The 14470-nt window shown below is 37.4% G+C and overlaps 2 protein-coding genes across 2 annotated transcripts in view; both read right to left on the reverse strand.

The window, feature by feature from the left end:
• Positions 1 to 2670: 2670 nt before the first annotated feature.
• On the reverse strand, positions 2671 to 5345 carry GPR35 (G protein-coupled receptor 35). Its single transcript, XM_083364957.1, has 2 exons — positions 5106 to 5345; positions 2671 to 3739 (listed from the first exon to the last, which is right to left on the reverse strand). Exon 2 carries the CDS (start codon positions 3707 to 3709, stop codon positions 2780 to 2782), a length of 930 nt encoding a protein of 309 aa, XP_083221083.1. The 5' UTR covers positions 3710 to 3739; positions 5106 to 5345; the 3' UTR covers positions 2671 to 2779.
• The window catches only part of ST6GAL1 (ST6 beta-galactoside alpha-2,6-sialyltransferase 1), a 31820-nt gene continuing 22499 nt past the window's right edge, over positions 5150 to 14470 (reverse strand). The window contains exon 7 of the mRNA XM_083364956.1: positions 5150 to 5255. Coding sequence (XP_083221082.1) covers positions 5239 to 5255 — 17 coding nt within the window. The 3' untranslated portion in view covers positions 5150 to 5238. The remainder of the gene's footprint in view (positions 5256 to 14470) is intronic.

The raw sequence follows: 14470 nt of genomic DNA on the forward strand, positions 1-14470 counted from the left end.
CTCCTAGCCACAGCTGCCATCTGCTCTGGATATGTCTGGGTGATGTTGAAATGAACCGAGGAAACACTAAGCCATGTTGTGTTCCACAAAGCAGAGACTATGAACTGGACTTCTTACTCCCTATGAATACCGATTGGGATTGGCCTCTTTCTTCTGAGATGAACCAATGCAAACTCTGCCACTCAACTCCCTATGGCGTCCCAAAATGATACCATGGTCAATGAAAAAGCCAATAAAGAGAATATTTGTAGCTCAGGGTTGAAATGAGGAATCTTTGGTGCTCTCTGAACTTGGTTGTTTTCTTGCAGATGTTTCATTACTCAAACTAGATAACACACATTATCAGTGCTAGTATGGAAAGCTGCCAGGACATGAAGAGCAAGGATGGAAGTACCACCATCCTGCTCCTGCCAAAAGTCATCTATGAATGTGACCAATCCTGTTTCTGTCCAATATGCAGGCCTGAAAACTCACTGAAAATGGTCCAGATAATATGTTTCCACCAGAATCCTTTTTAGTTGTAACTCCACTGCATTCTGAACTACCTACCCTTTTTAGAACAGTGTGTGTGTGGGGTATCCAGTGATGGCTTCTTGAGGAGGTGGTCACCAAAGTCTCTGAGAATCTGGGAATACCTCCTCCAACAAAGATGAATTCACTATCGCTTGGATTCACCCACATAACACTTCTCAGGCAGCCTTAACCAGCCAGGAGGAACATTGATCTAACACGTAGGTGGTGGTGTTTACATTCTGGAGGATCCTGTTCACTTCTTCAGGTCTGACAGAATCAAGCTGTTCCCAGATTACTGGATAACTGCACTCCCCAGGCATCTCTTCAGGACTTTCACATTTGGTATCAAATGGATGATTTTTTGTTCCAGATACATGGAAAATTTGTCTGCATGGTCCTGCAGATGAGACCCCAAACCCCTTTCTGAGGACTTGTAAAAGGGTGCTGGGTGGCATTCGGTGAATGTAATAAGAGTGGAGAAGTATTGGCACTTTGCTGTTTTTCGCCTATGAGGTAGGTTTTGATAGCAGCTCTAGCTCTTGTTTGGTCAAGTTCATTCTTCATTTTCTTCCAATAGCATTCTAAGTGTTTCCTTTTCAGTTTCCTCAAGTCCTCTGGGAACTATGGGGAAGTAATGGAGTGATGGACCAAGAAAGGCACAGCTCCAGCCATCTCACTATTTTAGGCAACTACCAGGGCCTCCACAGAATCATTAGTTGCCAAGGGTGGACCAGTCAAATGGGTCCAGCTGCCCTGTGGAGGGGGTGAGCATAAGGGAACCTCTAAGTCACCAGGGTGTGATCTGACTATGACAGAGGAGCCAAGAAAAGCTCCTCTCTCAGATCACATTGCCAGACAAGAAAACCACATCCAGAGTGTGGCCACTGTCCCAAGTTGGTCCAAAAATGATCTGGGAGAGGTCAATGGCCATGATGGTGGTCTTGAACTCCAATGTCCCTTTAGAGATCCACTCCAGGGACCACAAGTTGAAGTCTCCCAGAAGCCTGGGAACTCCACAGCCAGCCCTGAGATTGTCTCCAGCAGCTCAGGCAGGGAAATTGCTATGCAACAGGGAGGCTGGTACAGAAGCAACAATCTCAACTGTTCCCATGAATCTAACTTCAGGAAAAGAGTCTCACAACTGGGTACTTGTGAAACAACAGCCCTGAGAGCTACCAGAGATTCCTGGATGACAACTGCAAGCCATCCTCCCCTGCCCTGGGGTCTTAGCTGGGGCAAAACCTAAACCCGACTGAGTATATTTCTGAGAGGACAGCCCCCCCCAATCTGCCCAGCCAGGTTTTGGTAAAACATGTCATGTCATCCTGCTGCTTATGACATCACAAATAAGAGGAGTCTTGTTATTGACTTACCTTGCATTAAGCAGGAGTAGTTGAAAATATTTGTCATACGTGGAAGTATTTGAAATTAAAACACATGCTTAAAAAATCCAAATTCTAGCTAATGAAAAGTGATGTATACTATTGCCATATGAATAAAAATAGACATTTTAAATGTTATCTTTATTGTCTAGAACAATTTTTGATATTCCACTAAAAGGAAGCCAAATACACAGAAATTTTGCGTGCCTACTGTTCCTTTAAAGCTCAGGCACGCAAGTTTGGCATGGAGTTGACAGAATTTGATCCCTGAATTTAACAGACAGATTAACTTTGCAAAGTGGCTTTTTCACTCCTTCCAACAGCATGAATCACAAGTTCCTTAGGCAAAGCAAAAAGTGTTTGTTAAGGAGGGTCAAGCAGGGTACAAAAACACTTGCTATATACATTTGGGGTATGTGATACATCAGAAAGCAACAAATTGTATTTGCCTAGTGTGGGAAAACAGATATCACAAGAAGAAGAGAGGAAACATTAGATGGTGTAATATTGGATCTAGACTGAAGAAGTTAATATATACCACTGAATTACTAATGGACCCAGACAATATATTGTTTATTAAGTATTTGATTGTAAAACTAGAAAATTAATAACATATTTATATATAAAAAAGAAAGCAACAAATAATAAGAGATATAAAGTAGATGAGATAATGAAACAGCAACATTTCCAGGAAGGAAATGAAATTTGTAATGTATATTGCCATATACATGGGAATATATTGTCTTCATATGAATACCTTAATGGAGAAGGCAGAGCTGTACTTAATCAAGAGCACGAAGAAAATTCTAATAAAAACCTTTAGGGGGAAGATGATTCCAGACAGGTCTGAAAGTATCAGAATTATTTATGGAGGTGTGCCTTTCCTAAATAATTTTAGTATCTTGATTCTCAGGCGCCTGATTCTGCGTCTTTAGTACTAGAGAAGCCTCCTGAAATTCCTGGCTTACAAAGTAATAACAAAATGCATCCAAACAGCAGTTGGTGCTAGCAAGTATAATAGCAACATTTAGAAACAGTTTTTGTTTAAGATTAGCATCACTAGCATTAATCGAATATATGTATATTACGAAATATGCAACATGAAGTGGTAAAAAGCAGATGATGAATGTGGTCAAATTTGCCAGAATTATGTTGATTGCTTTCTGAATGAGTTTTTTTTCATGAAGATGGATCTTTTTCTTCCTTGTGAGTTTTTTAATTATTTGAACAGAACAGAAACTCAAGATAATTAAAGGTATAAGAAATCCCCATATTATTGCAGCAAAAAAAGGCACTGATGATATTCCGTACCTTGTTTGAAAGCAGATTGCTTTTTTTTCTTCTTTATCCACATATGTGGATACAAGTATAATACTTATAATTATGATCCAGAAAAGTCCACAGACAAGAGCTGACTTTAAAGGAGACCTGATATTCTTTGCTTGGAGAGGATACCTTATGGCGATGTATCTATCAAGTGCAATAATGGTAATAAGAAAGATGCTCATGTATCGGTTGATAAAATATGCAAACTCCAAAACCACGCACAATTTGTTTATGTATGTAGGTATAGGTATTTCATATATATATAAAATGTTAGAAACTAGCTTGAAAGGCAAAGTGAAGAGAAATAAACAGTCTGTTATGGCTAAATTGGTCATATATACTCTGGTTTCAGTCCATTTGATCAGTTTGCAACAGAATACCCTTAAAGCAAACACATTGAGGATAACTCCAATAAAGAACACTGGTACATAAATGATTGCTTGAGCAAGAAGAATGTTTTTTTCACTAGTATGATTGCTGAAGTTCATTTTTGGGGAATCCTTACGGTACAGTATGTGCTGTAAAAGAAATGTTAAAAATGATTATTTTTGTAACATTTCTATTTATTTATTACATAAGTAATAAATATATAATAATTCATATTAAGCATTAGGTTTTATATTTATGTACAACTTTGGATTTTGTAAAGTACAGTTATATTAATCCTTACAATAATCTTATAAGAGAAAGTTAGTACAGAAAGTTATTTATGTAGTACTGAATTGTTGCCTACTGTATAGTCTGCAAGTAATTATTTTTGCAAGCCACAGTACAAGGCTGCATAAATGTAATATTTTCTTGTTATTGCTAAAACAAGTAGAATCATATAACTGAACATTTTTCAATCTAATTAGTGATCAGCTAAAAGTGCGGTGCTTCTGGATAGACGGTTTCTATCACTGCAGCTTTTCCATTTTTTTTTATTAAAAAGTTTTACAATACATTTTATCTTTAACAAACCAAAACAAAAAACAAAAAAACCCTCCCAACCCCCTCCCCTCCCACCCTCTTCCCCCTCCCCAACCCTCCCCAACCTCTCCCTCCCTTTCCCCTCCCCCCCGCTTCCCAGAGCAAAATACAGGATATAAAAAATACTATGCAAACAATCCTAAACTATTTAAACTACCGAACATTAACTCATATAAGAAAACTCCAAACATATATATATATATATATATGTCATATCAATAATTATACAAATACAAAATAATACTTTCCAATCTAATACCAAAACACAGGATATAAAAATACAAACAATCATGATCTAACTTACGGAAACAATCCTAAACTATTCAAACTATCAAACTTTAACTCATATAGGTAAATTCCAAACATACATATACGGTATATATCATATCAATAATTATTCAAATACAAAATAATACCTTCCAATCTGATACCCAATAAAAACAATTCCAAATAAACCAATTTATATCAATTGTCTAAAACTATTCCTCATTCCAACTAAGCTTTAAATTCACATTATCCTAATATGTTATACAACTTAAAATACTATAGATTACTTTCCAAACTTAATTTTTTTTATATAATCACATCATTCTTATATTCTTATATTCTATTACCTATTCCAATATTACCCATAAAAATATTACAAGTTAGCTTCAATCACAAAGAAAACAATTTATATCAATTTTATAAAACTATTCTTCTATCCAACTAAAAGCTTAAAATTTTTCATCCAAATAACAAATCATAACCTACCCTTTTAACCCTTTTCCATTTTTTAAAATAAAAAATATGGAGAGAGTACTAAAAACTTAGAGGGAATAATATATTTGTCAGACTGTACTATAAGATTTTATGACCGAAGCATGACAATTATAACAGCAAAAGACTTATTTGGAAATATCTAGACATATTTACCCAAAAGAACTTATGCTTCAGAATTTTAAGGATTTCACTGATATTCTTCTGTTTGCTTCTAGTTTTTTCCCCTCTAGGATGATGAGTCCTTTTTCTCAGCTTGCTTTTTGCCCATCTCTCTTTCTTCTGTTAATCAGCTCTGTGGTATTCCTGTGTTAAAACAGTTTCATATACTAACACTGAGGTCAAGAATGGCCTTATCAGCATTCAAAATCAAGGCAGGCTTGCAGAAATTTTAAAAAGTTGATCTTGATAATTTTTGGCGTTTCCCCAAAATGACTTTAGTGAAGACTTAGCCTAATGAATTTTTGTAATATGCTGACTGAAATGAAAATCCACTTAAAACTTTTGCTTGCACATTCCACAGCTAGCATTTTAGTTTAAAATATCCTCTTTTACTGAGTACCTCTACAATTCTGAAGTGTTTCTTCTGAGGGGAGGAACTTAAGGGTGCTGGAAATGCCACTGTCCTTTTATGAAGAAAGATAGTTATTTAGTATAGAACAAAACAGTGACTAATACATCTGTTGCTCAATATTAAGGAAATAATATCGTGTCTTGTGGTTTATCACAGAGTAAAACAGCATCCTTCAGTGCCCCAAACTAGGCAGGAAGAGAGTATTGCATTTTACTATAGTTTAAAATCTAGCGGCTTCAGCCAGGCTGCAATCACCTTACCATAAAGAACAAAAACTAGATTAACATATATAAGGCTTTTTATGGAATGTTATATATTTTAATTTATCCATTTTCAAGCCTTGTGAACTGTCTTGGAACCATTTTAAAACATTTTTAAGGAGAACAAGAATGATTTGAAGACTGAATTGCCAACCTGAATCTTTTTCTAGGTTTCTAGAGTGCAGTACTTGTACAGATAAACTTATCTTAAACTTTCGCTTCTTTCTACAATTCTCTTTTTCTTTCTTTAATTTTCTCAATGTTTGTTTCTATTTGTATTTTATCTTATAATGAACTTGAATAAAAAGTGGGGGGAAAGAAAACTGAAGCTTTGTGTGTGTATAGTAATAATATTCCTTCAAAAAACAAAGGGGGGAAAAGTAACCTTTGAGGAAAATACTTAAACAGAAAACATATCTGTGTGGTGATTAAAACCTGTACATACGAATTATTAGCACAGTGTATACGGTCCGATAATTACTTGGTAATTTTTGTAAAAGGAATGGAAAGCTAGCCCAATTTGATTTATAATAAATGGCAAAATATCCACTGCTTCTTTAATTTTGCAAAATGTAAATACTGATCTACTGATCAATTTATTTAAATAGGTTTTAGGGGTTGCATGTGGATTACTGATTTAACTCAGTAGAGCAGCTTTCAGGTTGCTGAATGCTTAAGTACAGTACAGGTGCTATTAAGGGAAGTTACTGTGCTTTGTTGTTGGTGGTGTGTGTGTCTCTGTGTGTGCCTATTGTAGTTGAATGGATTGCATGGTCTGGAAGTTTGGGGGTGGAGTGAAAGTAGGGGGAGAAGTGGGCAAATTGGAACCAATACAATCTTGATCATGACAGACAGAGGAATAATGGCACAAGTCTGTAGGCCGGCCAATCACAAGGATGGAAGTTCCCATGGCTGATATCATTCCCACTTTCACCCCTCATTATTTTCTTCTGATGCCAGGCCCTTGCATCCCCAACTCTAGTTGCTGTTATTGAATGCCAGAACAATGTTTAATAGAACTGCCCTCATCCATAGTTCTATTTTGGATTGGGCAGCTGACCTGGCATGTTTAATGAAGCCAGAGAGATACTGAAGAGAAATTGGACAGTAATATGTTGCACTCCAAAAAAAAAAAGCAGAGCCATTTTTAAGATTTTATGATGCATTTGCCATATGTTTAAAGTGGATCCAGGATGTAAGAAAACCAGGAAACCACAATGAGCGTGAAGTCTGCTGAAGATCCCAGTAACGACATGGTAATCACAGAAGAATGAAAGGAAAAAGTGACTAATTTCTGCCATATCTAAGGTCAGAGCTTTTTTTGTAAAAAAAGGTGCCAGAACCCACACACGTCATACAACCCGCCTTGTCTATCCTACAAGTAGATAAACATATTTTCAGCTGCCTTACTTGAAGGCATAGCAAGGAGACTGTTATGAGTATTACATCTTCAGAATTAAACATTTTAGTCACAATTTTAATCCATTATTAATTTTCAGTTAATAATGGATTCCTTCAAATAGTGTAATACTTTTTTATCTATAGATCTTTCATTTCTAATTTTGCCTTAATCAGATTAATGCTGATGGAAGAATATCTCTTTATCAATTTCACATTCAATTTATATATAATTTGTACTCTATAAATTCTGAGGAACATACTCAGTGGAGTCAGCATGGTACAGTAATTGTGAATTGCCCATGTTTGCTATGTTTTCAATCTTTTTTCAAGGTAAAAGAGCCTTGGTGGAGCAGTGGGCTAATGCCTCCTTAAGTAACACCAGCTGCCTGCAATTAGTGCAGGTTCGAGTCCCACCAGGCTCAAGGTTGACTCAGCCTTCCATCCTTCCGAGGTAGGTAAAATGAGGACCCAGATTGTTGGGGGCAATTAAGCTGACTTTGTAATAATGCCGCTTGGTGTGTGTGTGAAAGCCCTAATAAGCAGGCATATACATAGAATGAAGGCTACTGCTAAGCTTGTAAGCCGCCCTGAGTCTTCGGAGAAGGGCGGGATATAAATGGAATTAAAATAAAATAAATAAATAATAAAATTTCACCTGTTTAGACTCAGCAGCTAAGAAAAGTGACGTCTGGTTAACACTATGATTAGAGACTACTAGGAAATATACCAAAGCTGTAAGACAGACTGGGAAGTTTAAAACAAAACACATGTTGGAAGAAGCCAAGAAAATAACACCAACTATATTGCCATCAGAAGTCATGTTCAACTTGGAGAGTTTATTTCTACTTGTTGAAACAAAGCAATAATGATTGATAACAAATATAATTTATTTACAGTATATATGGCAGGAATTATCTGTACACTATTAAAATTCTCATCATGACCTTTAACTGGGCACAACTATGTATCTTAGGACAACAGTTTTTGAACCAAGATGGACTAACTTACAGAATTTATCCAAAATATGGGAGCCATGTCTTCTGATGGAATGAAATTTGGGGATGTTGTGACTGATTCAGTATTACTGGCTGTGGCAGCAGTCACATGATCTTCATTTTCAACTTTCTGTGACAGTTTCCTAATCTTTCTTTCCTCCCACCCAGTAGCAGCCACTTTCTTGCCTGCTAGAAAGGAAAGGGAAAGGAAGAAGGAAGGAACTTCATGTACCCTTCCTGGCCCAAGCTATCCCACTGTGAACTCTCCTGACCTGTGCTGCCCCTTGCATACGTTCCTTGGCTTGTACAGCACCTTTTGGCAACACCCTGAACTTCCTGAACCCACACTCTTCCCAAACACCTTCCCCTACCCATGTAGCACTTGTTAGCCACCCCCATACACTCTAGACCCTCACTACCCCACCCAGCAACAGGCACTTAATTGTTTCTGGGTTACAGGCTTGGAACTTCCTGCTGGTTTCCCCAATGGCTTTCTCTATGCAAGCTTCCCAGCAAGCTAAATAAATGGGGAAGTCAATGGAATTCTAAGGAGGGAGGGGGAGGAAGGAAAAAAGGAAAGAAGGAAGAGGAAGGGACAGTGAAGAAGAGAGGAAGGGTGTGATGGAAGGAAGGATGGAAGGGAGGGAGGAAGGCAGGAAGTAAATAAATAAATAAAATAAATGTGGAGAGAACAAGGAGAGGAAGGAAGAATGGGAGGGAGAGAGGGAAGGAACAGAAAGGGAGGAAGTAAAGGAAATTTCTGATGCTCTCTGCCAGATTTTCACAAGGAAATTCGATGGGAAACACAGAAGGAAGTAAAAAGTGACTCCCTTTCCCACTGCTTTTGTCCATTAATATAATATAAACCTTTATTGTCAAAGTACAACATGTGTACATTGAGATTAGCTGAGCCTCCCCCTGTGCTCTCTCCCCCCAACACACAGTGACAACAAACCCTCCATCCCACCACACTATGTGAACCAACTACACCACACACTGGCCTCCCAAGTCAATTCTGCATAAGATTACATCCCATTCAAAAGCCTAACAGCCCATAATCATGAGCATGCCCACTGTGCCAGATCTGGTGGGATGGACAGAAATCATTAGTGAGAGGTAGTACTGCAAGTAACGTGCATGTAACCATGCCATGTAGGACTTTAAAGGTAACATCAAGCTCACTGAATGGCATCCAGAAACCTACTAAGCGCCTTTGCAATTCATGTAGCAATGTTATATGGACATACTCTGGGGTGCCCAATACCATACATTTTGCTGAATTCTGCACTAGCTGAAGCTTCCAAATGCTTTTTAAGAATAATACCATATATAATACATTGCAATATTCCAATAGGGAGCTACCAAAGGGACTGTGAGCGGTGTCTCCTGATCCAGAAATAGACACAAGATGCATTTGTGCAGACTGCCCTCTCAGTTGGTCTAGAAGGATTCCATAATCAATAATATTAAAAGCTGCCAAGAGATAAAGAATGGCCAGAATTGTTTCGATACTCATATACCAAATCTGACATCTACAAGCATACTCAATGGACCAGAGGAATGTTGTGGATATAATTTACTTGGACTTCAGTAAGGCATTTGATAAAGTAGACCACAACTTACTACTTGATAAGATAAAAAAATGTGGGCTAGACAGCATCACCACCAGATGGATTCATAGCTGGTTGACCAGCTGTACTCAGCAGGTGGTCTTCAATGGAACTGCATCTACATGGAGGGAAGTGGGGTGTTCCAGGGCTCTGTTCTGGGCCCAGTGCTCTTCAATATCTTCATCAATGATTTGGATGAGGGGATAGATGGGGAACCCATCAAATTTGCAGACGACACCAAGCTGGCAGGAATAGCTAACACTCCAGAAGATAGGTTTAAGATACAGAAGGATCTTGACAGACTTGAACATTGGGCGCTATTTAACAAAATGAAATTCAATGGTGAAAAAAGTAAGGTTCTACATTTAGGCAAGAAAAACCAAATGCACAGGTATAGTTTAGGTAGTACCTTGCTCAATAATAGCAATTGTGAGAGGGATCTTGCAGTCCTAGTGGACAATCACTTCAATATGATCCAGCAGTGTGCTGCAGCTGCCAAAAAAGCCAACACAGTGCTAGGCAGCATTAACAGAGGGATAGAATCAAGATCATGTGAAGTGTTAATACCACTTTACAATGCCTTGGTAAGGCCACACTTGGAATACTGCATCCAGTTTTGGTCACCACAATGTAAAAAAGATGTTGAGACTCTAGAAAGAGTACAGAGAAGAAAAACAAAGATGATTAGGGGACTGGATGCTAAAATAGATAAGGAACGGTTGCTGGAATTGGGTATGTCTAGTTTAATGAAAAGAAGAACTAGGGGTGACATGATAGCAGTGTTCCAATATCTCAGGGGCTGCCACAAAGAAGAGGGAGTCAAGCTATTCCCCAAAGCACCTGAAAGCAGGACAAGAAGCAATGGATGGAAACCTGTCAAGGAAAGAAGCAACCTAGAACTAAGGAGAAACTTCCTGACAGTTAGAACAATTAATCAGTGGAACAACCTGCCTCCAGAAGTTGTGAATGCTCCATCACTGGAAGTCTTTAAGAACAGACTGTACAGCCATTTGTCTGAAATGGTATAGGGTTTCCTGCCTGAGCAAGGGGTTGGACTAGATGACCTCCAAGATCCCTTCCAACTTTATTACTATTATTATTATTATTATTAAACTCAGATAACTGAACCAGACTGTGTCTCAGTCATCTCCAAAGGACCTGCACAGCTAGAGTCTAACCCCCCCTCTAAAACAGAGTGACTTTATCCATCAGATGAGAAGCATAATCATCACAATGAGTTTGCAGGGGTCCTCTAACCTCTCCTTATCCAGGAGAAACTGGGTCACCCAAAACAAGGTCACTGGGCAGCTATCTGCAGACACAATACAGATGGAGAAATTAACCTGTTCTCTCATCTTTATTACCACAAAGTAGTCCTTAATGTAGTTTTCAGTATTCGATTCAATGTTTCAGCAGGTTGACAATATAACAATGAATTTCTATGAAATGGAGGTTTGCCAGACTATTTTAACTAAATACTTACAGTACAGCACTGTTAAAATACTTTTCAGATAGTAATCTCTAGCTTGCTTGCTTATTTATTTGTTAAATTTATAGCTGCCCATCCCTCTTCCTTGACACTTAGTTGTGATTTTTGTAAGTTCACTTAACCAATCTAAACATATTTAGTATAGATAAACTCCTGAGTCTTGTTAACTTGCCTTAAATCTAAGATGATACCTATACTTAATCATGTTATTTTTCCATATTGCGTATGCAGATAACTGTACTGAATCACTGAATCATACTATATGCCATATTAAAGGAAGTCTACAAAGCAATTCTCCTGTTGTGTTTGTACAAATATTTCATTTGTATCTATTAGCCATGGGGAAATAGAAAATTGCCAACTGAAGGTTTTAGAGAACTTTTGCTTGTCAGTATAGAAAATATTCAGGAAGATGAAGTTTGGAAAAAAAAACTCTCCCAGACACGCCACCTACAGTTTCCAAAATGACATTTAAAAATTGTTAACAAGAATATCATGTTTCCATCTGACTGCAGATAACTGTACTGAATCACTGAATCAACTATATGCCATATTAAAGGAAGTCTACAAAGCAATTCTCCTGTTGTGTTTGTACAAATATTACATTTGTATCTATTAGCCATGGGGAAATAGAAAATTGCCAACTGAAGGTTTTAGACAACTTTTGCTTGTCAGTATAGAAAATATTCAGGAAGATGAAGTTTGGAAAAAAAACTCTCCCAGACACGCCACCTACAGTTTCCAAAATGACATTTAAAAATTGTTAACAAGAATATCATGTTTCCATCTGACTACTGAATCTATCTGGTATATCAGACCTTAAATCCATTGCAACAGCAAGAGTACACATGGAAAACTGTCAATTATTTAGATATTAAAAGCGACTGAAATAAGAAGACAAACAGAATGCATGTGAATAACTAATACATTAATTTGAGGGGTTTCTATCTTTCGTTTGGGCTACTGTTCTACATATTTCCTGTGTACTGTATACTTTACATCCATCAATTGCAGTGAGGTCACAAAACCATATAAATCATTCCAGGTTGCAGATAGCCACCAAATTCAAGGGATATTATCAATTGAAAAAAGCTCTCATACATTTCAACTATACAGATCTGCTAATATGCTTGTCTTCCATCCTTGGAAAGGGAGGAAAGTAGGCTATTAGAAAGATCACTGCCCCATAGCCTGGACATCTTTTACGAGGCTGAGGCAGAGTAAATTACTGGCTTAGCAATGAGCCAGTAATGCTGCCTTCACAAAAAGTAATGTGGGTTGGCTCTCCTCTTCCTTTGACTTGTGTTCAAGGGGGTGAAGGGAGTTGCCACTGGAGCATTGGATATTGTTATACATAACACTGAGATGAGATATAAAAGAAAACTCAATTAATCAACACAACATTTATTTTAAAATATCTATTCAGGCAATAAATTCATTAAGATTGAATACTACACTGCGGTGAGTTTTTGGACAGGAAGACGAAATAACTGAACTGCTATGCTTCTCTCCACCCCCAATCAAATAAAATCTATATGCTACAAAATTTCTTGTTGTCATGACTTTAAACTGGGTGAAATTGGGCATCAGAGGGCAACCCTTTTTTGAATTCAAATGGGCTAAGTTACAGATTGAAAATACAAGGCCCATAACTGCCAAGGGAATGAAATTTGGGAAAGATGTGATTTTTCCCCCCAGGGCTACTGACTGCTGCTGCAGCCATGCAACCTTCATTTTCAATGTTTTGTGACAGTTCCCCAGCTAGTTCCCCACCACCACCACCCTGAAGCATCATTTATTTATCTGTCTGCTGGAAAGAGAAGGAAAGGAAAGGAGAAAGAGGGGAATATTTCTGAAGAAGTTTTTTTGATTCACACCAGAAAATTCAGTGAAGAAGAGACTGATCACATTATTATTATTTTTTTTTTGCCTGCCCTTGGTCATTCTGTTTCACTGTTTAGGTAAGGAAATATATCTGAAATGATAACCCAATGGGCAATGGGTTTAGTAAACAATTAAAGGCAAGAGCAGATATTGATATTGGCCAGAGTTGGTGTAAAATCTATAGTTTTTATTCATCACTCGGAGGATGAGCCAGAAGTGACAACTAAATCACAAAATACCCTGGCAGCAGACTAACAATGAGATAGAGGCTACATTGTCAGGACCTGTCAGAAGGTCTCAAAAAGTGATCACATGACCCTGGGACACAGCCAGGTCTTTTTTCTCATAGAACGCTCAGAATGGTGTTCTGGCACCTTTTTTTTGTTTTGCAAAAAAAAAAAAGCTCCCTCTAAAACCCTATTGCAGGGCTAGGCAATCTTGGCCCTTTTTTATGACTCATGGACTTCAACTCCCAGAAATCCGGAGCCAGTCATGCTGAGGGGAAAGGGAGAGGTTTCCAAGCTGAGCCATGCTGGCTCAGGAATTCTGGGAGTTGAAGTCCTTGAGTCATAAAAGAGCCTGCACTAGAGGAGGACATTAAAATTATTTACAGGGTTACTTCTTTAGAAACTAAACTTTTAGAATGTAAAGCAGCTAATTCAAAAAAGCCAACAGGAAAGAACCTCACATTTTTCATCTGCTTCTGTCTTTTGGAAGGTAAAATTAGATAACAAAATAATCTATTTCCTATGTTAACATCTCTGCAATGAAATCAATAAAGAAATGAAAAGAAATGAGAAACGTTTTTCTCAATTTATGTCTAATTTAGCTAATGCTAGAAAAAATAGTATCTTTTGTACATACTCTTGAAAACTATTTTGAATCTAACCATCTATTATAACTAAACCACTTTAAATTAAACAATTCTTAAGAATGAAATATTGTTAATTTGGACTTTACTTTTACTGTTTGGACTGTTGTGTGTTTTGAAAAATAGATTATTTAGAATCTAGTTATGTTGCACATCAGTCTTTAAATAATTAACCTAGTATATACATAACAATATATGATGTTTTCCATGCTAAGCGTAACATCAATAACATTTATTAAAAAGGCTAAAATAATTTCTGGTGGTATTATCATTCTGTAACAGGATATATTATTTTTCATTTCCAGTGTTTATGAGATTCTCAGTCATCCAAGTCATGGTTGTCCCAAAGGTTCTTTTCCAACAGGCAACTGGACTTTCCTTTTTCTTGAAGATGTTTCATTTCTTATCCAAGAAGCATCCTCAGTTCTGACGGAATG

This window comes from Vipera ursinii, assembly GCF_947247035.1.
Source record: "Vipera ursinii genome assembly, chromosome: 5".
Lineage (NCBI taxonomy): Eukaryota > Metazoa > Chordata > Lepidosauria > Squamata > Viperidae > Vipera > Vipera ursinii.

Bases quoted from the DNA above. Each gene is read 5' to 3' on its own strand.
- GPR35 (XM_083364957.1), bottom strand. From the start codon at position 3,709: ATGAACTTCAGCAATCATACTAGTGAAAAAAACATTCTTCTTGCTCAA.